Source organism: Pelophylax lessonae (assembly GCF_965119305.1).
Source record: "Pelophylax lessonae genome assembly, chromosome: 3".
Taxonomy (NCBI): domain Eukaryota; kingdom Metazoa; phylum Chordata; class Amphibia; order Anura; family Ranidae; genus Pelophylax; species Pelophylax lessonae.
In genome coordinates this window covers 300,267,966-300,293,875 of record NC_138770.1, presented here as the reverse complement: position 1 = coordinate 300,293,875, position 25,910 = coordinate 300,267,966, and the positions used below count along the sequence as shown (strand labels likewise).

At 41.7% G+C, this 25,910-nt stretch overlaps 1 protein-coding gene across 2 annotated transcripts in view; it reads right to left on the bottom strand.

Annotated features, from left to right (window-relative positions):
- The window catches only part of P3H2 (prolyl 3-hydroxylase 2), a 250,994-nt gene that overhangs the window by 7,037 nt on the left and 218,047 nt on the right, over positions 1 to 25,910 (bottom strand). Inside the window, exons 8-13 of one of the 2 annotated variants that reach the window (XM_082251184.1) lie at positions 24,978 to 25,016; positions 24,653 to 24,741; positions 20,043 to 20,170; positions 15,720 to 15,815; positions 7,182 to 7,332; positions 1,576 to 1,693 (exon numbers count right to left, since the gene is read on the bottom strand). In XM_082251184.1, coding sequence (XP_082107310.1) covers positions 1,576 to 1,693; positions 7,182 to 7,332; positions 15,720 to 15,815; positions 20,043 to 20,170; positions 24,653 to 24,741; positions 24,978 to 25,016 — 621 coding nt within the window. The remainder of the gene's footprint in view (positions 1 to 1,575; positions 1,694 to 7,181; positions 7,333 to 15,719; positions 15,816 to 20,042; positions 20,171 to 24,652; positions 24,742 to 24,977; positions 25,017 to 25,910) is intronic. The other variant, XM_082251185.1, reaches the window with a different exon arrangement.

The following is a 25,910-nucleotide window of genomic DNA, read 5'->3' as shown; positions in this document are numbered from 1 at the left end:
GGCGGCTTGTCACCTGACAAGTCGCGATCCATTCAGTGCAATGGAACCGTTCTAATCTGAGTCGCTCCGACTTGGAGAAAGGTTCCTGCACTATTAGGGGGAGAGTTCAGAGCAGCTTGCATTGACTTCTATTAAATAAGTCGTTTGCAAGCCTCTAAAGTCAAGCTGTACGGGGCGGCTTCAGAGTCAGGCGACTTTGAAGCCACCCCAGTGTGAACCAAGCCTAATGCAGTACATGCAGGTGTATGTCACAGGTATATTTTTGTTATTAGAGAGAAATAAGGAGTCACAGTATTTTCCACTATTAATCAACTCAAGTCCGGACACTTTCACCCCCTTCTAACCAGCTTTCAGTCTGCACAATATATATTGTTCTATTTCCCTTTTTGTCTTTTTCTTTTTTTTTCAGTAATGCATTTTTTTTTTAAAGATGGCAAAACCATAATGAAATAAAGAGGGACTAGATGCATTTTTGCATCTAATATTCAATGTTATATTAACTAAAAAAGATAGGATTCTTTTCTTGCATATATTATTAAAAGACATTTTCACTTAGGGGTGTACTCAAATTTGTTGTCAGCGGTTTAGACATTAAAGGCCCGTACACACGTACCGATTGTCGGCCGAAAATGTTTGGCCGCCGAACGATCAGCTGATTTTCGGCTTGTTGGTATTATGCTTCCGACAGCCGACAGCGCACTTTCGGCCGAAAAGAATCTGTCGTGCAAGCATTAAAATTTTTGTTGGCCAACACTAGAACGGCCGATTGTTTGCCAGTCAGTACAGAATTCGGCCGACAGACAGCAGATTTGCAAGAATGGGCATGCTCAGAAAAGAAAAAAAAGACAAGGAAAGTTAACCATCACATGACATCACTTCTGCAGTCGGCTGTTGTTGGCCGACAAAATTCATGTGCAGTCTTTTGCAGTTTTCAACAGACAAGACAGCCCTCGGACAAAAGACGGCCGATCGTTCGGCCGACGATCGGTACGTGTGTACGAGGCTTTAGTGCCGGGTCACACTACCGCGGCACAACTTCGGGGGCGACCTGTGAAGTCGCGTGCACCGTGACTTCGGCGCGACTTGCACGGACTTCATATAATGAATGTCAATGCAAGTTGCTCCGATGTCGCCCCGAAGTAGTACAGGAACTATTTTCTAAGTCGGAGCGACTTGAGTCGCTCCTATTAGAATGGTTCCCGTAGCACTGCATGGACCGCGACTTGTCAGGCTGACCAGTCGCCTGACAAGTCGCGGTAGTGTGAATGGGCACTAATGGCTGTGTGTTGAGTTACTTTGAGGGGACAGCAAATGTGCACTGTTATACAAGCTGTACACTCTCTACTTTACATTGTAGCAAAGTGTCATTTCTTCAGCGTTGTCACATGAAAAGATATAATAAAATATTTACAAAAATGTGAGGGGTGTACTCACTTTTGTGAGATACTGTGTGTGTGTGTATATATATATATATATATATAGTGTTGAGTTGAAAGGGCTTCACATAATGTACTACTTTATAACCCAGTGGTAGAGTTTTAAAGGTGGCATGCACCAAGAATGAGATATTTGCACCTGTAATCTCTGTATGTGTAGGCTGGAGACTCCTTCCAACACTCATTGGCTTCTGGATCTAGCAGACAGTTATCAGCATGAATGGGATGGCTCAAATCATTCCTGTTGTCTTGCTGACCTGCAACAAACAGCAAGGAGCTTAATTAATAAGATAATTTCATCTTTTAACAAGATGTGCTGTAAAGCACAACCACAAATACAGAATATAACCACAAATGCAGAAAAGGTAAAAACAGCATATGTATATTCCTTATAACAGTGCTTTTAACACATGACATGTCATCCCTTTCTTACAAATTGCTAAAAACTGATGTTTATTTGAATATTTCACCACTTTAATAAAATGTGTTATTTGTTTGTTACAGAGGGATCATTCTATATTATAAACCTTTACTACAGAGGGTGTGTATGACATGTTACAGAGTGTCCATGTCACTCTATTACTCAAGACTTTCTTATAAAAAAGCTGAAGGCTAGGTTCACACTACTGCGTTTTTTTTTGGCCGCATTTGCTCAGACACAGCAGCCCATTCACTTATATTGACTTCAGTATTTACGGAAAAGGTCTTTGCACCTTAAAAAAAAAATTTACAGCCGCAGGAAAAATGCATAGGACTATGCAGTTTCCAGCACAGGAAAAGGTGCTGCAGTTTCCAATGTGTGGCGGTGTCATTAAGAATTAATAGCACTCTTGCACTTCTGCTAACAGAAGCACGTTTTTTGCTGTGGGCGCTTGTGATTTACACGCAGTCCTGCACCCGTACAAGTGTGAGCCTAGCTTAACACCACTTTTATACCTTTTTCTATACTGTGTTGATCCACCAATTAAAACTTTACCATCTTTGGTCTCAAATAAAATAAGGTAGGAGTTGGCGAATATAAATAGCATTGACGAATATAAATAAAAGGCCCATATTAAAAAGAAAAACAATATAGATTTCCTTTAAATGATAGGAGAGTGCATCTAGTGCAAACAAGAAAAAGTTATGAGCAGAACTTGCCTATAAATTTATTGAATGCTCAGAGAAATCCACTATGGAACTGAGGACATCTAGTGTACAAAGAGGCCAGATGCAGGCAATTACTGTGCTATTATTATTCTAGGTATAAATCTAGGGCACGGGATTCATTTGCTTTTCTATGCCATGCATTGTTTGTCAGCTAAATGAAAGCAATAATGACCATCGTCATTATAGTAATTTTGTAAAGCTGTACATGTCTTAACAAAAAGCAAAAACAGTTCTTCAGAAAGAACTTAATACTGTGGTAAATATAGAATAGTCATATTAACACTTATGTTGCCAAGCCAAATATCCCATTTCTCAATGTTCAATGAAACACACATTATGGGCTTGAAAACACAAAACAGACTCCCACCACCCAAACTTGTAGGTAGTAGAGTAGACAGTTCATAATAAAAAATAGAATTCTTGATTTTGTACACTGCACCAAACTCACCAGCATATTTTTAAAAACAATATTAAAAAAACAAAAAAAAACAGTACATTTTTTTTTTATATGTAGCAGGATTCCCAGCCGTTTTGCTGTATATGGGTCCGCCTGGGTTACCGCTAGCAACAACAGCACATTTAAGCATGTTCTCCAAGTGTGAGCACTGAGACAATGACCAGTCCAGTATCTTTGGGTTTTTGTATTTATTGAGAACTTGGATGGGAGAAGGGAATGAGTGGGATACTCCTTTGGCTCAACTATGCACCAATTGCTAGGGACAACTGAAAAATGCCAGGTGGCGCTGACTTGACTGTGGCTAGATGCCGGTCAACGCCGGGTGACGCTGGTTAACGCTGACTTGCTGCCTGTTAACTCCAAACTGTCTTTGGACTGCTTTCTTGCATAAAGAAGTCCTCTTTGAACTCCCTTAAGCACTCCTGCTGAGGTAGCTACTTGTACTACTGCTGCGCTGCTGAACACTTCAGGGCCCACACTGGCACCCCCTTTCATTCATTTATCTTCAGGGCTTAGACAGTGGCACCCCCTTTTCTAAGCCTTCCTCTACTGGTTAGCTGGCTCCCGGATCCTTCCGACCTTCTGGAGTGGTCTCCTCTCCTAGGCAGACCCCTGGGCGGTTTCAAGTACTCACGACACTGTTTTTCCCCGAAACTTCTGCCCAGCAGCTCCACTCGGTCCACAGCACTCTGGATCCCTCTCTGCAGCTCTGCTCAACCTTCGTCCTCTAGGCTGACTGCCCAGGACACACTCACTAGCACTGACAGGAGGAGAGATAGCCGTCACCCTCCTCCTAGGACTCTGCTTCCCACCAAAGACACTCTGTCATGTGCTCCCCTCAGACTATTAACTCATCCCAGGATGCATTGCGGCAAACTCCGCCAACTGAAATAGCATTATGCCCTGGTGTGCTATTGGCTAGATTTCCTCCACTGTCCAATAAAAGCCCTCATTGGAAGCAGTGGGGAGACTCCCCATGCTCAACAGGTCACACCTGGAAACCTGTAAAAGCCTAACTAAATGATCAGGCTCCCCGATAAGCAGACAGGGCCACCTATATGCTTTTTTCTAGCACCTACCTAGGAGGGTGCTACATCCATACATTGAGAAGGTTATTCTATCCCTTTTAAAGTAGATAGAGGTTGCCACCATCCCTCATTTATCTAAATATAAATTGTTTAAAGCCTCTCATGGGACTTTGTCGGCAACCAACCATAGAAAAACGAACACTTATTTTAAAAATACAAAAATAGTTTTCTTTATTGATAACATTTCATAAAACTCACCACTTTGGTACATTCACAGAGATAACAGAGGAGCAATGTCACAAAGTGGTACTTGACAGACAGTGTTATGACCAGTTGTTCTCCGCTAACTGGGATGCCACTACCACAGTGCGCTGCAACTGGAGCTAGTCCAACGTTTTTTGAACATACATTAAAACTTGTTCTTCGTAAGTGAAATACCACACTACAAGACTTAAAACTGGTATCACTTGTGCTGGTGTCACATCTATGTTTTGGTAAGGCAGCACTTTAATTTAAGTGGCATGCCAACCCATCAGAGTAAAAATAAAAACACACCTGCACTTTTTCCTGAACACAGCTCACCTAAACATATAGCATTGTGTGTCGCAGTGCACTGTAATACCATTCAATATGAATGACACAGCACTTCAATAATGTAAAGGGGACCTAAATCAGAGTTCAACAAAAAATGTGCATATATATATGTACATTCATCCTTGTGTGCATATAAATGTTTAATATAGACCTTTCATTTATATATTTTTCAATATTTGTTTGTTATATTTTCTATATTTGACACTTCAGTTGGCCTAACTTTATTTATTTTAGAAGAAAGCTGACCTGCCTCCCATGTAATAATGATTACTGGGGGTTTCAGGCTCTCTTATGGAGACATCTTAAGTCAATTTTTTTTTCTATTTTTGATGCAGTCTCTTTGTCCAGCAGAAGCCGGTTAATGTAGGAGATTCCTTTATCTACTGTACATCTACCCCACTTCTGCACGGGGACAGTGACTTTATTAAAACAAAGGTGGAAATGGAAGGGCTTTGTACTGCACAAACAAAAGTTTTCCCAGCCCACTTACTAGCTTAAACAATGTGAAAAAAAAAATGGCACTGTCTAACAATTTGCGTTAAAACAGTGATTCTACTAACCTGAAAATAAACAGCACTTCCCCGTTTTCTCGCCCTTTGCCATCCTGATCGCTTATTCAGATGCCCCGAGCTCACAGAGGAACAAGGTAAGCCTCAGGACCAAAGATCAGGTGGGTGTATGTGTTCAGAAGTGTTGAAGTTTCTTTCTAGCTGTCTGATCACTTGTAGGTGGTGTGCAGTGAGGTGCAGCAGAATAACATATTCAGTCCCACTGCAGTTAAAGAATTTGTATTGAAAGATTGCAGAAACCGTTCCAAATAATGAAAGCAACCCCACCAGGATCTCTCACAGTTCCAACAGCAAGTGCAGCTGAACTAACAGCGCCTGTTGAGAGGTGCAGAATGTGGCTTGGCCATCTTGTGCCCAACAGGCAAGTGTCCAGAGAAGATGTGAGCCCTATGCTTTCCCTCCTCGTCAGGAATGTGTCCCTTCTGCTAGGACTGACCCTACCAGGTGGGGTACCTGTCCCTACTTTACCAATGCACCTGACTCAAGATGGCTGCCAGAGTCACATGAGGTTGTAGCATCCAATTGGATGCTTCCCCGGTGACTCAGGAAACCATAGAGGAACTGTGTTCCTCCTGACTTCTTCTCCAACTGCAGTGCTTCTGCAGAAGAGAGCCACCTGCAGTGGAGAAAGTGGACTGCAACTGCTTACACACGTCTAACTTTGACAGCCAATACAATCTTACGCATTTGAGCTTAATTTAACCCTTTAATTCCAATGATGCAGTCTAAGGAATAAATATATTTTACTGGAAGCTTAATTAAAACATGAAGGAAATAAATATGTGAATATAGGAACAGATATTTTTTGCACAGCGAGTGTAAAGTTACCAAGGGGCAGCATTTTAATATAATTTCCTGCCAAAGGCCCCCCTACTTAGCCATGTCCAAATCAACTGGTTTTATACCAGCTTTTTGAAATGGAAAAAGAGGGAAACCTCCTAGCACAGAATACCTGGGTAAAGAATATATTTGCAAATATGCAGACCATGATGAATTAAAGCACAAGAATGATCACTAATCCCTTTGGGGCTATTTACAACTACTTTTTCAGTAAATGAACCTTTAAAACTAACCAATGCAATAATCTGGAACATAGATGGAAGGTTTAGCATTTAAACAGTACACATATTTATACCAATCTCTATATCAGCTAGAACAGGAACATTTGAAAGGGAATGAAGGATTTGATGCTAAAGGACAGACAGTTCCTCCAAATGAGGAAAAGACAGTTCCTCCAGATGAACTCCAAATTTGTTTCTTTCTATTTCAATTTATGCTGAGATTTGTGAAATCATAATCTTTATCACCTTCAAACCTCATTTTAACTATCACAGTTCTGAAAATATTAGAAAAGAATGGAAACGTGTAAAAAAAGAAAGGCCTTTCCAAGCTTCGTTTAGTTATTTATCACCATCATGACCACTGCATTGACTGAGTACATCCGGTACTATTGGAATTATTATCATAAATCTCACCACACCTATACTACCAGCACCCAGAAAGGACAATGGTTTCTCCATACTTTTAAATTGAACACATACACACTTTGGTTCAGTATGCACCCTGTAATATTCACTGCTGCTAGCAGATACAAGACTTAATATATAGTCTTCCACAAGGTAGTTATGCACAGAATTTCTGAGCCCTGCAGTGTTCCACACTTAAAAACAATACAGTGATTAATTATTATTTATATCTTCAACTATATATATAAAGTGCATATGCATGTTATGTAGTGTTGCCTTTTAACTACAAATTCTAACCTCTGAAAATCTGTGTGACAGCAGTATAACAGCAATCAGACTACTAGTAGTTTGGATGACTCAGATGACTGAGAAAACTGGTTAAGAGTACAACACCCTTTTTGGCAGCCAATAGCCTAGTATTAATGCTAACCTTAATTCAAACTAAAGAAATAACCATAGCAAAGCTCAAAGTCCTTACTTACCATGCAAGGCTGTCCTGCATACTAGGTGTGTGTAAGAGAAGTACAGTGTAGTGTTCAGCATGAAGTAAGACTGGACAATCCTCCGAGCTTTTTCACTCACATCGTAGAATAAGCGAGCACTTTTCATTGGTACGCGACCTTCAAATCCAAACTTAAAAAAAAATAATTTCAATAGGACATATTAGCATATTGCATTTGGACAATAAAAAAAAAAAAAAAAAACAGTTTGATTAAAATTTTATTTTTATGGTTGTAATAACTATGTTTGGGATTATTTTTTTTAAAAAGAGACTAATGAAACTACAGCACCACCCAATGTAAAGATTTTGGCAGTAGGTCAAATCCGTCCTTTGAGCGCACTTATGACTAAGAAAAACTTCAAAGTCAATGGCATAAGGAACACTGTTGCAGCTTTTATTGATCCCTGCTGCAGGGGACACGGGCAGAGTTTTGACACTTTCACAGTTTTCTATCCCTTATTATGAAAATATATAGTATGTAACAAAGAGATACTCTCAGAAACTCTTTCAGACTTATACGGTACAGTGATACTGCATCTTGCTTCCTTACATGACCTTGTACAAGGAGTGAGGGGTCAAAATATCTGTAGGAGTCCTCATCTGCTCCTCTGTACAGCACTACACTGGACAAGCATGTTCTTTGCATAAATAATAATTTTTTGCAATAAGCATGTATGTGGGTGGATTGGCTGATCTAAAATTTACATTGGCTTCTCTACAGCTTTAGTTTTGGACTCTTGGGATAAGTGGTAAAATCTGACTTGCTGCTGTCTCCTGTGCTACAGCGTTTAGAGATGGATGCTGTCACCATACATTTTTGTAAAGTTTTGAGCAGGCTTGCTACAGTTATTAGTAAGCGCTGAATGCCTTCTGAGACCAGATATGCTCTAGGCCACTAAATCCCCTTGACAAACCACAAAAGACAAAGGGTGTGTTAGTATTTCAGGAATCTTCAGTAGTGGCTTGTAGATTTTTGTATTACTTTTTAACAACAGTTCCCTTTTGTGTCATTTTGTACAAATATCTCCATTTCTGTGTGTCTTTTAGGAACAAATATTTGTTCATTTTGAGTAACTTTGACCAGATTCGATCGCCAACAACATGATCGGCCCTAAGTTAACTCTCTTCTACACACTCAGGATTTTGAATATAAACACACTATATGCAAAGTAGATGGCAAGGCACACACTAATATCACCTAGTGTATTTATTAATAGAGTAAATTTGCTTAATTCTAAGATTTATAATGTTAAAAAAATATAGAGTGTGGAGGGTCTGACAGTGGACAGTATGTGCAGGAGAAGAGTACAGAGGGTTTGACAGAAGAGTACAGAGGGTTTGATAGCAGGCAGTATGTGCAGTTGAAGGGTGCAGCAGAGGGTATGACAGGAGGCAGTATGTTCAGAAGAAGGGTGCGGAGAGTATGACAGTAGGCGGTATGTGCAGGAGGAGGGTGTGGAGGGTATGACAGCGGACAGTATGTGCAGAAGAGGAGTGTAGGGGATAACAGCAGCAGCATGTGTAGGAGAAGGGTATGATGACAAAAAGCAGTATGTGCAGGAGAAGAATTTGCAGGTTATGAAAGCAGCAGTATGTGCATGACAAGGGCATAAACGGTATGACATCAGGCAGTATGTGCAAAAGAAGAGTGTTAGGGGTATGACAGCAGCAGTATGTGCAGAAGAAGGGCATAGAGGATATGACATCAGGCGGTATGTGCAGTAGAAGAGTGTAGAGGTATGACAGCAGCAGTATGTGCAGAAGAAGGGCATAGAGGATATGACATCAGGCGGTATGTGCAGTAGAAGAGTGTAGAGGTATGACAGCAGCAGTATGTGCAGGAGAAGGGCATAGAGGGTATGACATCAGGCGGTATGTGCAGTAGAAGAGTGTAGAGGTATGACAGCAGCAGTATGTGCAGGAGAAGGGCATAGAGGGTATGACATCAGGCAGTATGTGCAGTAGAAGAGTGTAGAGGTATGACAGCATCAGTATGTGCAGGAGAAGGGCATAGAGGGTATGAGAGCAGGCGGTATGTGCAGGAGAGGAGTGTAGAGGGATGACAGCAGCAGTATGTGCCTGAGAAGGGCATAGAGGGTATGACATCAGGCAGTATGTGCAGGAGAAGGGCATAGTGGGTATGACATCAGGCAGTATGTGCCGTAGAAGAGTATAGAGAGTAAGACAGCAGCAGTATGCGCAGGAGAAGGGCATATAGGGTATGACAGCAGGCAGTATGTGCAGGAGAAGAGTGCAGAGAGTAAGACAGTAGGTGGTATGTGCAGGAGAAGAGTGTGGAGGGTATGACAGCGGACAGTATGTGCAGAAAAAAGGTGCAGAAGGTATGACAGCAGGGGTATGTGCAGGAAAAAGGTGCAGAGGGTATGACAGCAGGCGGTATATGTGGAAGATGAGTGTGAAGGGTATAATTGCAGCAGTATGTGCTGGAAAGGAGTGTAGGGGTATGATAGCAGGTAGTATGTGCAGGAGAAGGGTGCAGAGGGTATGACAGCAGACGGTATGTGCAGGAAAAAGGTGCAGAGGGTATGACAACAGGCAGTATGTACAGGAAAAAGGTGCAGAGGGTATGACAACAGGCAGTATGTACAGGAAAAAGGTGCAGAGGGTATGTCAACAGGCAGTTTTTTATCCTCAATAAAAGGCTTTATTTAAATAACATAAAAAATGGCTACTCACAGACGTAGATAAAGGTAAAGCATATCAAGCTGGATTGCTCAAAAGTCCGTGTTTAGTCCATATAAACGTCCATGATGAGATGACTGACGCGTTTCGAGGACCAGCCTCTTCCTCAGAGTGACTCTGTGAGTAGCCATTTTTTATGTTATTTAAATAAAGCCTTTTATTGAGGATAATGCGCTAGGTCGGTGCGCCCTTTTTTGTTCTTTTTTGCCTTTAGTATCGGTGGACTACCCCAGTCCGTAAGGGCAGCAAGACCTTAGCCATCTGAGAAGCCAGTTGTCAGTCCCGTGAATGGTGTGGTCAAGGGGCCTGGATACCAAGCGCAGGAGAAGGGTGGCTACACCTTATTGTTTTTTGGAACAGGCAGTTTGTGCAGGAGAATGGTGCAGAGGGTATGACAGCAGGTGGTATGTGCAGGAAAAAGGTGCAGAGAGTATGACAACAGGTGGTATGTACCGGAAAAAGGTGCAGAGGGTGTGACAGCACGCGGTATGTGCAGGAAAAAGGTGCAGAGGGTATGACAACAGGTGGTATGTACAGGAAAAAGGTGCAGAGGGTATGACAACAGGCAGTTTGTGCAGGAGAAGGGTGCAGAGGGTATGACAGCAGGCGGTATGTACAGGAAAAAGGTGCAGAGGGTATGACAACAGGTGGTATGTACAGGAAAAAGGTGCAGAGGGTATGACAACAGGCAGTTTGTGCAGGAGAAGGGTGCAGAGGGTATGACAGCAGGCGGTATGCACAGGAAAAAGGTGCAGAGGGTATGACAGAAGGCAGTTTGTGCAGGAGAAGGGTGCAGAGAGTATGACAGCAGGCTGTATGTGCAGGAAAAAGGTGCAAAGGGTATGATAACAGGCGGTATATGCAGGAAAAAGGTGCAAAGGGTATGATAACAGGCGGTATATGCAGGAAAAAGGTGCAGAGGGTGTGACAGCAGGCAGTTTGTGCAGGAGAAGGGTGCAGAGGGTATGACAGCAGGCGGTATGTGCAGGAAAAAGGTTCAAAGGGTATGAGAGCAGGCGGTATGTGCAGGAAAAAGTTGCAGAGGGTATGATAACAGGTGGTATATGCAGGAAAAAAGGTGCAGAGGGTATGACAGCAGGCAGTTTGTGCAGGAGAAGGGTGCAGAGGGTATAACAATGACAGTAAGTGTAAAAGAGGCGTGTTTATGTTATGATAACATCAGTGTGTGTAGGAGTGTGGAGAGTATGATAGTATCAGTATTATTATTATTATTATTATTTTTTGCTGAGAGGTACTCTTAATGGAGACATCAGAAATTAATTAGAACCTTAATGATAGGTGATGGGCGAATGGCAGTTCACTGATCTCCTCCTGCTTGGAATTCTTATGGAGTCTCACTGCAGGATGGCTGTAAAGGTTCAAACTTAGACATAGCTCTGTAATGTGAAGAGCTGAGATATTTCTTTTACAGCCATCCCGCAATGGCAGAAACTGCTGTTAGTTTATTTTGCAGTGGGCAGAGCAGTGGCTTCTAGGAAGCATAAAGCAGTATATCCTGGAGCTTCAAGAGCCAACCCTACATATGTAGGAGCTGCTGTAGTAAGATGATAAATGTTGGACACCTGTGGGATGGACATTTTCTCCACCACTCCTTATACTTGGCCTAGTTTTTGCAATAAATGTAAGAAACATTTCACTTCCACTGCTGACACTGGGTTGATTTACTAAAACTGGAGAAGGCAAAATCTGTTGCAGCTCTGCATAGAAACCAATCAGCTTCTAACTTCAGCTTGTTCAGAGCTACTCCGGATTTTGCACTCTCCAGTTTTAATAAATCAAACTCACTGTCTGCTTTTTCATCCACTGGTGAGTGAAAGCTGTGAAAAAATGTCTTTAAGAAGAGGGCTGTGGGAGAGAATGCCCTGATCGGGAAGAGATACAACTGAATGGGGCAACAGCTGGGAGCAGAGTGCTCTAAGAGGGGGTGCATTGTCCTGGAGCAGAGTGAGGTTGTGACAGAGGAAGGACAGCATGCATTTAGGACAGTAATGGATTGGGGGGGGGGGGGTGACTGATATGGGGTTTGCACAGTACTTTTGTAATTGGCCCATAGAGCAGAAGAGGTGGGTGACGGAAGAGGAAGAATGCAGAGAAATCAGTACTAGGGGCAGAATCACCCAGTGGCAAAACTAAGCTCTGATTTAGAAATTATCCTCAATTGAAACTAAAACTGTGCAGAGAAAATGAAACTCTAACTAAGCTTTTATATACTTTTTAAAGCATACTGTATCTGTCCAAACCCAAAAGCAAACGTAATATTTTGCAGCTTGAAACATTAGATGTGGTGGCTGCATTAGTTTATTTTTATAGGCTTTTTTTCTCTTTATTTTGACCTGGTAATCTGGCCAATAACACACTTCATGTCTTAGGGTGTCTACTCTGACTCCTTCCCTGTATCTATGGAGAAGTAATGTAGCCACCCTTGGATATCAGCATTGTCAACCTGTGGAGAGGGTAGTGTTGAATGCACTAATAGATTTAGATGTAAATGACTAACACAATGGAGTGGAACTGAAGATCTACTTTTAACCACTTGCCGACTGCCGCACGACTATTTACGTCGGCAGTCAGCCCCTCACAGGCAGAGTGACGTAGTACTACGTCGCTAGCCTGTGAGGGTCTAGGGAGCGTGCGCCCCCGGAGGTGCGCTCCCGCGCGGTCATGGACCCCCACCCGCGGCGATCGTCGGTGCAGAGGGAGAAAGGCAGGCGGCTGATGTAAACAAGCCGCCTGTCATTCTCCCCTGTGTAGAAACAGTGATCATACGGTTCTACTATGTAGGACCGTTGATCACTGTTCCTACACCTCAAGCCACAGCCAATCACAGTTAGAAGCACGCCCCTAGGGACACACATAACCCCTCCCTCTCAAAAAAGTTAACCCCTTCACTGCCAGTGTAATTTTACAGTAACAGTGCATATGTATAGCACTGATTACTGTAGAAATGTCACTGGTAACCCCAAAAGTGTCAAAAATGTCAGTCAAGGGTCCGATCTGTCCACTGCAATGGCGCAGTACCGCAAAAAAAATTGCAGATCGCCGCCATTACGCGTTAAAAAAAAAAAAACAACAAAAATGACAAAAATCTTTCCCTTAGTTAGTAAACGCGATAACTTTTGCGCAAAGCAATCAAAATACGCTTTTTGCGATTTTTTTTACCAAACATATGTAGCATAAAACAAATTGGCCGAAAATGTTAAAAAATTTTGATTTTTACATTTTTTTGGGGGGGAATTTTATATAAAATAATGTGAAAAATATTGTTATTTTTCCAAAATTGATGCTATTTTTTTGTTTATAGCGCATGATCAAAAAATCGCACAGGTGATCAAATACCACCAAAAGAAAGCTCTGTTTGTGGGAAAAAAAGGACATCAATTTCATTTGGGTACAGCATCGCACGACCGCGCAATTGTCCGTTAAAGTCACGCAGTGCCGAATAGCAAAATAGGCCCTGGTCAGGAAGGGGGCAAAATCTTAAGGGGCTTAAGTGGTTAAAAACTGCAAGGAGGCAGGCTCTTTACTGTAGAAGAGACATGCAAGTCCTATTCTGCAATATGAGAAATGTACCCGCCTGCCCGCAGTCTTCTTTGGAAAGTACATTGAGCTGAGTTTACAATCTAGCACAGTACCTGCATGCCAGGATGACTGCACTCCATGCACAGGAGTGAGGTAATCCTGTGCCAGCCTATGATAATGCCATCTGCCTGACACCCAGAAGAAGCTGAGTGCTGGTGAGGTACTTCCGACCATTGAAGGGAGGTAAGTATCACAGAGATTAGCTTAAAACCCAGATAATGCTAATCACTTTTTAGGCCTCACGCACCCTGGATATTATAAAAACGCCAGTAGCTTTGTAGTGAGTTTTTCAGCGTTCTTTAGCATTCTTGAGCGTTTTTTAGCATTTTTTGGCATTAGCGTTTTTTGGCGTTTTTAGCTAAAAATCACTTCTCTACTATTTTAGTAACTCTGACTTTATCACAATGCAATGCTTGCCAGAATTACATCGCATGCAGGGAAAAAAGGGTCTTACAATATTTTGGTGCAAATGTGGACCCTTTTTTCCCCACATCAAAATCGCATCGCATGGGTGTTCACACCCATGCGATGCGATTCTGTCAAGCTCACAGCATTTTGCAATCTGTTTCGGGGTGTTGTTCATGGAACATTAAGCCCTCGTTCACATCGGGCAGATTTGACATGTCAAATCGCATGCCAAATCAGAGCCTATTGCCGGCAACGCCACTGTCTGAATTGGTGCAACCCTGACTTTGCGGCGCCGCACCGATTCCCAAAAGTAGTTTTTGCACTACTTTTGGCGACTTCAGGGCAATTTCAATAGACATCTGTCCATGAACCCGTACAGATGTCTATCAGATTGCCCCTAAGTCGCACTGACATGCGAGTTTGAAATCGTGCGCGCTCAGCTAAATTATTTCAAACCCGCCCTCAGTGTGAACCGGTGCCGTTGCCGGCAATAGGCTCCAATTTGACATGCAATTCGACATGACAAATCGCATGCCAAATTGGCACAATGTCAACGGGGGGCTTCATGTTCCATGAACGATACCCCAAAAAAGATTGCAAAATGCAGTGCGCTTGCCAGAATCGCATTGGCATGGGTGTTCACACCCATGCAATGTGATTAGGTGTGTAGAAAAAGGGTCCTACAACATTTTGGTGCAGATGTGATGCAATTTGAGTCATACAAAATATATGGCTCAAATCGCATTGCACAGCCATCACATGTAATGTGCACAGGAATGCGGTGCGTTTTTGGTGCAAATCACATGCGGTGTTCAGCATGCACCCGTGTGAACCCAGGCTATGTTCCAAGAACGATACCTCAAAACAGATCCCAGGCTTAAAAAAAGCAATGGGATAAAAAACGTCAAAAAACGCCAGTTATCACCTTTTATGACTTTTTTTGGCGTATATCGGCGTTTATCGATGCTAGAGCGTTTTTACAGCTGAAAAACGCCACTCAAAATCCACTAGTTTTTGTTTTTTTACAGCCAGAAACTGCCCCTACCAAAAACTGCTGATAACAGCCTATGCGTGCATGGACACATAGGATAACATGCTGGGGAGTTTATTGGCTGTAGAAAAAAAACATCTGACGCCAAAAACAGCCGCTGTAAAAACGTCCAGTGTACATGAGGCCCGAAAGTTACAGAAACTGTTTTTTTTGATTGAGGATAAATATTTGAACTGAATGAATGAAAAGCTGACCAGTGTAAGCACCTCTGGTAATGTTCATAGGTCTGCCTCAACCCTCTAACTGCCACTTTTGCTGGGCAGCAGGGCCTGGTACAGTTAGTGGAAAAATAACAGACTTATGGGCAGGATAACCAGGTAATAAAACTATATTACCGGGGGACTCAGAAAAAACAAAGACTGCTGAGTTAATGCTACTGACAGACTGTTTCATATATGTCTAAATCTGGTCATATCGGAGCACAAAAAATAATGCAGTTTGTCAGCAGAGGGCACTCTAGTTTTTGTTTTATCCAAGGAAGGTTCTTTTTTAGCTATTTTGTAAATTGTTGGAAGGAAGAACAGTTTTTATATCAATAATACCCACTAAATCATCCTCTTGTCTCTTGCATACTGCAGACAGAAAGTAAATGGGAGTAAATGGCTAGCTTGTATTGGCAATAACACATGTTATTTTTAATACAACCGGACAAATAAAAGCCTCCTATTGTTTTTGCAAAATATAAAAATTGCAGATAGAAATGTGTAGTAGCACGTTCATTTTGTTATCCATTACTCAAACAAAAAGCTATTTTACCTTTAAAGCATTTAACACTGTTGCACCTTCAAACTTCTCATTTGGAGTGTGAGGTGAGGTTTTTCCTCTGTATCCATCTCCTGCCAGAGTTATCGTCTGAAAACACAGTTACACTAAGCAGTTGTACAAAGTAATGCAATGCTATTGAGAACAGCTGAACATATCAACTTATACTGATAAATGAATAGGCATAGGCAGTCTACTATATAAGGCATGTACAAATACATTCAGATATTCTAACGTATATACTCGAGTATAAGTCGACCCGAATATAAGCCGAGACCCCTAATTTTACCACAAAAAAGTGGGAAAACTTATTGACTCGAGTATAAGCCTAGGGTGGGAAATGCAGCAGCTACTGGACCACCATGAGACACAAAACAGGGGCTGCGGGCAGGGTACAGGAGATGGCGCAGGTAATAGTATAGGGATTGCACAGGTCATGGTAAGGGCATGGCACAGGTCAGGGTGCAGGTGATGGTATAGGCATGGCACAGGTCATGGTACAGGCATGTCACAGGTCATGTTAAAGGCATGGCACAGGTCATAGTAAAGGCATGGCACAGGTCATGGTACAGGCATGGCACAGGTCATGGTACAGGAGATGGTATAGGCATGGCACAGGTGATGGTATAGGCATAGAACAGGTGATGGTATAGGCATGGCACAGTAAGTACAGGCATGGCACAGTATGTACAGGCATGGCACAGTAGGTATAGGCATGGCACAGTAAGTAAAGACATTGCATAGTATGTACAGGTATGGCACAGTATGTACAGGCATGGCACAGTAGGTATAGGCATGGCACAGTAAGTACAGGCATGGCACAGTATGTACAGGCATGGCACAGGAGATGCAGTGCTGCGGGCATGGTACAGGAGAATTTCCTGTACCATGCCCGCAGCACTGCATGAGGAACTGCAGGGGCTGCAGAGGAGTCTCACTTACCTGTCGGTGAGGCGCCTTTGATTTAAAAATCGCACCACCCGGCGCCAATACGTCACCGCAAATGCGCCGCCGATGCTCGGGAAAGCCCGAACACGTTCAGCTATTCCCGGGCATGCGGCACATATGCAGTGACACGTCGGAGCAGAGCAGCGCCATTTTTAAAAAAACACTGAAGCCAGTGATTCGAGTATAAGCCGAGGGGGGCATTTTCAGCATGAAAAAACATACTGAAAAACTCGGCTTATACTCGAGTATATACGGTATATATTAATCAGATATGATAATAATAGGATTTTTGGTTACTACTGTAAAGGGGGGCTTCACAATGATCTTTTGCACTTTGGTCAAAATGCAGTGTACCTATGGTTTTCAATTGGATTAGCTGTGCTTTACCATAGATGTCTATTATTTTCCACGTTTTTGGTCTTTTGGTGCAATTTCAGAAAGTTCACAAAAACTGCGGGATAATAGAAGTCTATGGGAAAGCACAGCTAACCCACACAAAACCGCAAGCACACAGTACAGGCGGTCCCCGGGGTACAAACACCTGACTTACAAATGACTCATGCTTACAGATGAAGGGAGACAACAGGAAGTGAGGGGAAATCTACCCCTAGGAAGGGAAATTCACTCCTGTAAGAGTTATCATGGGAAAAGATGTCTCCACTGAAGCTTCATCACCAATCCTCGTTTCCACAACAACCCAAAATTTTCAAAATCCAATTATCATAGGGACAGAAAGTGAGGTGAAATCCTCTGAACAGCAAAGCAAACCTTACAGGGGTGTTAACCCTTCCCTATGCTATCTAAAAAAAAACTTAAAAATATATTTTTTTGCTGGAGCTACACTTTTGTTCAGAGCTAAATACAAATTCAACTTAGGCCCCTTTCACACCTGTCTGTTCTGTTTTCTGCTCAGTGGGGGATCGATCCGCTGATCCCCTGCTGAGCAGGCAGATGACAGCTCCATCTCCGCTCTGTATGCAGAGACGGAGGTGTCGGATCCCCACTGTCCTCTATGGGGGAATCGGATGAGAACGAACCGCCTTTTTGTTCTTATCCGATCCTATTCTCCAGACGGATGGAAAATAGGGTTTCCATCCATCCGAATTTGAGGGACAGGATCAGATGTCAGCAGACATGTCTCCACTGACATCCGATGCCCCATAGAGATGCATGGGGCATCCGTTCAGATCCGCCTGAAAAACTGACAGGATGATCTGAACATGTGTGGAAGGGGCCTTAAGAACAAACCTACAGAACCTATCTTGTTTGTAACCCGGGGGCCATCTGTACCTGTGCTGGGGCCAAAGCGCAGCAGAGGCAGTGTAAATGTACCCTAAAAGAAGACGTGAGACTAAGCCTAGAGGTTAGACATTTTATCATTCTCAAAATGCAATTTTCAATCAACCTATTAACTTTTCTGTTACATTTTGTTTTAAAGAGTTAGAAAAATTCTAACATTATTCTTACATCAATTATATTACATTATATTACTTACATTAGCTTTAGACTGCATGCAGACGGGCTGATTAAAATACTTTTATCTACGCTGAATCTTTCTGTCAGCAGAAAAATCCAGTGTAATAAATGGCACATATTTCTGCGCATTTATGCACATATGGAGTTTAGAAGCATATGCATGTAAAAGAATTTAATTGGAAGGAATATTCATTTATTCTTGCTACTAGAATAAATTTACATGCAAGCATGTGTCTTTATGTGAGTAAATTATGCCACTAAGCTCTTCTCTGAATGCAGGTTTGGGGCATTCGTTTTTAATGCCCCCAAAAGCTGCTCTAAATTACAAATCTAAACAGCACAATAACAGAGCTGCAATCAGAGGCATAATAATGCATTTAAAAGCAGTGTTTGTTTTTCTACCCATGTGCAGGAGGCCTGATGCATCTGGTATATAGATACAAGCCCATTTGACTGAAGCATGGCCGCGTATTGTGATCATACCTAAAACCCAACTCCGGGCAAAAACTGAAATGTTCCCTTCCCTTCCATTCCTCTGTTTATTCTCATAACATTACCATTATGACCATTATGACCAGAGGGAAAGTAAACCCTCAATCGGTGTCATGAGAGCAAGAGTTGAGTGAAAAAACTCCAGTAAGGAGTATATTTCTAAATAACTGTTTTGTTTACTTTGAAAAGTGTTCTCTAATTTCCTGTTGTATCTCCAGAAAAGGAAGCTAAGTGAAATCTAGTGAGAAAAAAAAGCCACAGAAATAGCCTTTTAAGGGGTTTAACACTTTCCTACTCTAAAAGAAACAACAAAAAGACAAATTGGATAGATTAAAAATATTTAGCTCATTGTATCAAGAATATAATTATGTTTATGGGTACCTCATCCCTAATAAAATAGAAAAAATATATAGGGGTATGGGGCATAGGTTGGAATTTTATAGGGTACCGTATAAAATACCAACCTATGCCCCATACCCCTATATATTTTTTTTAAATTGGAGAGATTCTGTGATCCAATGAAGGCCATCAGAAGTGAATGTGCTGTGACTGCACATAGTAGACCTGGCACACTGGTCCATTTTCCAATTCAGCATGCCTGGTTCCTTAAATCTCAGAATGGACAGCCTTGCCCCACCATGCCTGCCATGTAAGTCTCACAATTGACCCATTGCTGTGATAGTTATCCTCAGCAGCCAATAGTGAGGCTTGGGATGTAAGAAGAGGCAAAGCTAAGCATTCAAACAAAAAAAAAAAAATCTATACATGCATACTAAGACACAGGATTTGGATTCTCTCGAAAGTTGAACTGAAAAATGTTTCTAACCTGTAGGCATCTAGATTTGGCTGCCATGTTGAATAGTAGAGAATTGGGTACTTTATTTGTAATTTAGTTTCCCTTTAAGTTTGTCAACCAAGTGCTTAGGTTACTAACTATTCTTACAAAATAGAGATAACCTCTAGCGATGCATGGGTCAGACAGTATTTTCTGTTTTATATTAGAGCTGAAAAAAAAACCTAGCATTAAGTAAAAATATCAAAGCAGCGCCCATGCTAAGTTGTGTGTTGTAAAGTATAGAGAGCTTTAAAACAGTCTAATCTGAAACACTCAAGGCTTCTGAAGGCGTTACAATAAATGGTTTAGTACAAGCTTTAAAACATAGATGTTTCATTCTGTTTTCCAGGAATCCTACAAGCAAATATTTTCAAGATTCCCTATTTCCAAGGATAATGCATACAGGCATTTCCTGTAATAAACGGCTATCATACCGTATTCATTATCAGTGTTATCATTACTTTAATACTTTGCTTTTGAATCAGCATACTTGTTTTGTAGCAGAATATACACTTTGAAGAAAAATCTATAAAACACAAGACAACTGGTGCAAAGTGTTCACTTACATTGGCAACTCCCTGAAGCTCTTGACATTCCTCCTCTGAAATAACATTATCCAGCTGTACCCTCTGAGTGCCATTAAGGTACTCTGAATTGTGCATGAGTTGTACTTCATCATACAGTAATGGTCCTCCTGAAATAAGCAACATTGTGAAGAAACAGAGACATCATTTCCATTACACACATCAATAGACAATAATAAAGTACCAGGATGTACACATTTTTCCAATAAAATCACAAACATAACACATATTAGATTCACTGTGTAACTTTTTCATATGAACACCAGAGGGCACTACACCTTCTAAATACCATTGCAGGTAAAAATAGTAGTGCATGGAAAAGGATTGCATTAATTTAGCAATACTGTATATTTGAACATTCAGCTTCTGCTCTCTTAAAGGCAGCATAAAACCTAGAATATAATAGCAAATAAATACAACTAGTATACAGTTCAGTATAGGTTCTCTTAAATAATAGAAAAAAAAAAAAGCTTATTTTCTTCTTGTACATTCTGTAAATTCCTCACACAAAGACATGGGTGAGCACACCTCTGGCAAAAGCCAGTCATATCAGTAAAACCAGAAAAAAGATGATAGGTAATATAGTGCATTGCTCATTTCAGAGGATATAGGTTCTTGCAGAGATAATTATAGTGATAAATGTCCATAGTGTGAGAAGCAATAACAGAGGAAGGCTCTGTCCCCGTAAAAATATAGGAAAATGTGACCCAGGATTCGCATTATGAGCTAAATGCGAGATTCAGAACTATAATTTCTGAGTGGAGAAATTTGTGTTTTTGTCTTTCTCCAAATTCTGTAGTTCTGAATTAGAACATTCAATCCTGTGTCCGGGTTTTGCTAGAGGCCTGCAACCTGGCTGACTACACAGGTGTGCAGGGTGACTATATAGTCAGGGCTGAGGATAGCTCAGAGCTTCCCGTTGGAGACAGCTCTCAGTGTGGAATACAGAAGGTCTCATTAAGGGGTCAAAGGGCCCAGCCAGGAGCCATTATACAGAGGTATTATCAAGGGGTCAGAGGACCTAGCTGGAAGGCAAGAGACAGAGAGTCTCTGTTCCAGGAGTCAGGTCATCACCTATTAAAGTGTCGGGAGAACCCCCAACCCATAGGCCAGAGCTGGGCCATGCAGTAGGGTGCTGTGACTAAAGGCTAGAAAGCCAAGTGTTCCAAGAGAGCTGGACAATGCAGTCAAAGGTACTGGTAAGAGGAGCAGCAGTGCTGCCAAAAAGGGAGCCAGGTGGCTCAGTATTTTCGTTTGTGCAATCAGTGTGGGATACAGAAGGTCTCATTAAGGGGTCAAAGGGCCCAGCCGGGAGCCATTATACAGAGGTATTATCAAGGGGTCAGAGGACCTAGCTGGAAGGCAAGAGACAGAGAGTCTCTGTTCCAGGAGTCAGGTCATCACCTATTAAAGTGTCGGGAGAACCCCCAACCCATAGGCCAGAGGTGGGCCATGCAGTAGGGTGCTGTGACTAAAGGCTAGAAAGCCAAGTGTTCCAAGAGAGCTGGACAATGCAGTCAAAGGTACTGGTAAGAGGAGCAGCAGTGCTGCCAAAAAGGGAGCCAGGTGGCTCAGTATTTTTGTTTGTGCAATCAGTGTGGGATTCAGAAGGTCTCATTAAAGGGTCAAAGGGCCCAGCCAGGAGCCATTATACAGAGGTATTATCAAGGGGTCAGAGGTGGCTCAGTATTTTCGTTTGTGCATATTGTGTGGAAGAAACCTCTGCGTGGGCAACCGATGTACATGTGAACTTTCTGTTTATTGAATAAAAGTGGGCTACCATGCCCTAAAATACAGTTTTGGACTAGTGCAACTCATTGTAAATGCACCTACCACTTGAGTTTAATCACCCCAATCCCACAGTGCACTTGATCTGAATATGAGTCATGATCTGAATACACAGTAGTCAGTTGTACTTTCAACCTAATAGAAGACATTACTAAAATGTATAAAATACAAAAGTAATTACATATTTAGTGTACCCCCCCCCCTTCTCTGTTACCGCTGGCTTCCACATAAATATATTCAACCACCCAGCAAATCTGGCGTTGTGCTGTTGTGACCCTCGGCTCTATCGCCACAAGTCAGGCTATGTGTCGCCATCTTCTCTCTGCTATCTTCAGAAGCCCGGCTGTCTCTTCCACATACATTACAACTGTCACTCAATAATCTTACTAATGCTCCCTCCCCCCTCCTAACACCTATTCTGACTAACCTTTGTTAGAATGATCTGTATACTTTTTTTTAGGTCACTTTTGTCACGTGATTTCCCCTGCAGCGGCACCTGTAGAGGAGAGGAGAGAGCGCTGAACAATGACTAGTTATGCCTGGAAACAGTGACATCATCCATAGACTTCTATGATCCATCTGTTGTCGGTGCTCATTCCTCTCCCCTAAAGCCGCCACTGACTGACATAGGGGAGCTGGATCATGTTATTGGACCGGAGTGACCTCAAAATAAGTAATGTAACCAAGCATGCTGTTACTGCACGGACATTCATAGAATATAATGCAAAATTACTAAGTCATGCAGTTCTATTTGACCACAAGATGGGGGTCATTGGGATGCTGACCCTTTCCTCAACCATCTTTGATAACAAACTACAATTTTCCAGAAGCCTGTGGGGAAACTGTTTAGGAGACTGCTGCAAGCCACTGAGAAAGAACTGAGTGGGCACCACAGAACTGTGTATCACTTGCCAGTCTGCCCAGGGTGACACAGCGCCCCCATCCACTGGGCAGATTCTGCTCTGCTGTTGTGTTGCCAGGGGAGACACCCCATACACAGTTTATCTGGCTTGTTCCGCTCTGCTGCTGGGTTGCCAAGGGCAACACAGTGTCCACAGTTCACTGTGCCAGTTCTACTCCACCACTGCCAGGCTGCCTCAAGTAATTCTGCACCAACAACCCACAGTACCAATCATGCTCCACTGCCTTCAAGCTGCCACGAAAGGAAAAACATATTCTACTCATCAAAGAGGGGCTCCTCTACCGTCACTGTCTGCAAGCAGATCCCAGGAGCTGATGAGTGGGTCCCTGGCTGACCCAAAAATGTTACTAACACAAAACACTTTGTGCCTGACCCTACAAATGCTCTTCTGGAAGAATGGTCAAACATTCCCATAGACACAGTCCTAAACCTTGTGGACAGCCTTCCCAGAAGAGTTGAAGCTGTTATAGCTGCAAAGGGTGGGCCAACTCAATATTGAACCCTACGGACTAAGACCGGGATGCCATTAAATTTCATGTGCGTGTAAAGGCAGGTGTCCCAATACTTTTAGTACTATAGTGTATATTCTCTGCATCTGCTTCAAGAGATAATACACTAGATAATACACTAAGTTATTCAGTATATAATCTCAAGTTTAATTTCAAGGTGACCCTAAGGTATTAAGAAACCTCTCATACAGATCTGCTAAAGTAGGGTAACCTGAGGAATCAGTGGGCCTGATGCCTTTATCAGAGTACAGGTAAGAGCAGAGGACCCAATACAACCAGCAGCTACTGCAGGGGTAGCACTACAGTATGTATATGCATCTTTCTTACAACGGTCAGCCTAGGTGATAGGAGGGAGCATTTTTAAGGCTCGATAGGTTTAACCAGGAATTATACTTTACTACCAGAAGTGTTACACTACACTACACTGAACCTTTCATAGAGACCTTTTTGTTCTAACATTGTTTTATAAGGCCAGTATAATGGAAACAGTGATGAAAAAAAGCACTTTTAAGTAGCCAAATATTTTTTTTTAAAATGAATTATGGACCACATAACTGAGAGTGTTTCATGGGGGAGGGGGGGGGGGTTGTATCCTTTGCCTATAGACTTTGTACTAAAGGGTGTCCCTCTTTCCCATCTCTGAAAGTTGCAAGGTATGACGTCTGATTAGAGTATAGGGGCAGGTCAGGCACAAAATATATAAAAAGTAAACAAATGAAAAAAGTAGGTATATATATATTTTTTTTCTTTTTTTTGGGGGGTGGGAGGGGGGCATAACCATGGAAAAGTCATGGGGGAAAGAGGAGCGGGTTTGCTTTAACAAGACAACCAGCATTTACATAATCCTTTTATTTACACTGCTGTGGTATACTGCAGAAAAAGTACAATACCTCCACTATTTCCAATCCACTTCTTGTGCCATCTACCTGCTCAATGGACAATGAGCAGACAGGTGACACCGAAGCCCAAACAAGAAACATTGGTGTAACTTGCTATAGTGTGGCAGGGATATGTGAATCACAAGACTGAAGCACAAATTACAAAACTTTAGTAGATAATGCAGTTCATGTATAAGCATTTTACTGGTGTATTTATTTGTTTGCATGGAGTTTTGCATATGTACAGCCAGCAATAAGGAACATTCATTTTCGCCTCAATCAACCTTGTTGACTGGCTACTACGGTATATTTTGCAATGTAAGCTCAGTCAATTTGAATATATATATATATATATAACATAGCTAGTATTTGTTAGTTGCATTCCATTTGACCTATTCTGTATAGATGAAGATGTTTCACCACTCATCCAAGTAGCTTATCAGTTCTTTATAAGTAGAGAATCATTATCAATATATACCGATATTTTGTACATACCTTCCCGGAGCTCTCTATCAATCTTCAGGACTGCCTTTTTTCCTGATAGAAGCCCCTTGACATTAATCAACTCATTCCCAGATGGAACCCTGTTAGATATCAAAAGTAGTGTTGAATACTAGGAGTAACATATTTACACTATTAACTGCTTTAGTTGCGTGAACATTCCTAGTCAAAAGCTCTAATACTCATAAGTATAGAAATGATTTAATAAACCTTATACAAATAAAAGTCAAATTGTTTTAAATACTTAGTACCCTAGCATGTAAGCATTCTCTATAGGCTACGTGGTAAAAGGGTTTGGAGAAAATGATATGAAAACTACCTGTAGTAGTGGTTTCTGGCTTGAGGCAAGGATGTGTTTCTGCAGTAATTGTATATAAACATTGGAAATGAATAACAGCACAATTAAATTGACAACACTTTATTATAGTTCTAATGAATCTGCTGACCGTTTGGTGGCCTCATTAATTCATATTACCTATATGAGATCCCAGCTAAAGAGAACAGCTGAGGTTAGGGTGCCTACAGACTTTAGATGCTTGCCAGCTGTGCATGTACACAGCTATTGAACAAATGTTCTGATCAACATCCACTCAACAAACATGCAAGTGCCCATCAGGTAAACCATGCAGATGCCAGTTATCTCTAGCAAAAACAAATGCATTTGGATTGAACAAGCCTACTCAGCCAATTCATTATTTCCCTGAGCAGGCTTGGCCAGGTAGAATCAGGGAAGGCATGTAGACTTGCAAATGTCCCCATGATTACGGTAACCACTAAGGGTTGCATCAGAAAAAAACATTATTTTTGGCTTGTAGGGCAGGTGTATTTTCATGTACAAAGAGAGCATGGGGGTGTCCGTATAAGCCACACGCCCCTCTTTTTTTACTCTAACTTCACTGCTTGCAAATCCTGATGTGATCCAATTATGAGAATCTGTATTAGCCCCATACATGTCTATGGGGAGGTCTCTAGTTCTTGGGAACCATAATCCAACTTTTATAGGAAAAGAAGTATTGATTGCGCTTAATGTAAAAAAAAAAATCTAACAATAATATGAAACCAATTAACATAAACTAAGATTGTGACAGCAGTTCTCACTAAATTCCCACATACAGATAAAAGCAATAAACTAAATAATTGTGTTGTGCTATCAAAGTTCTAATACATTAATAATACAAGTGTCTTTGGGCACTTTTTGATGAATTGATTTTCACATGATGATTTTTATACAATATCCCTATGCTCATAGGTT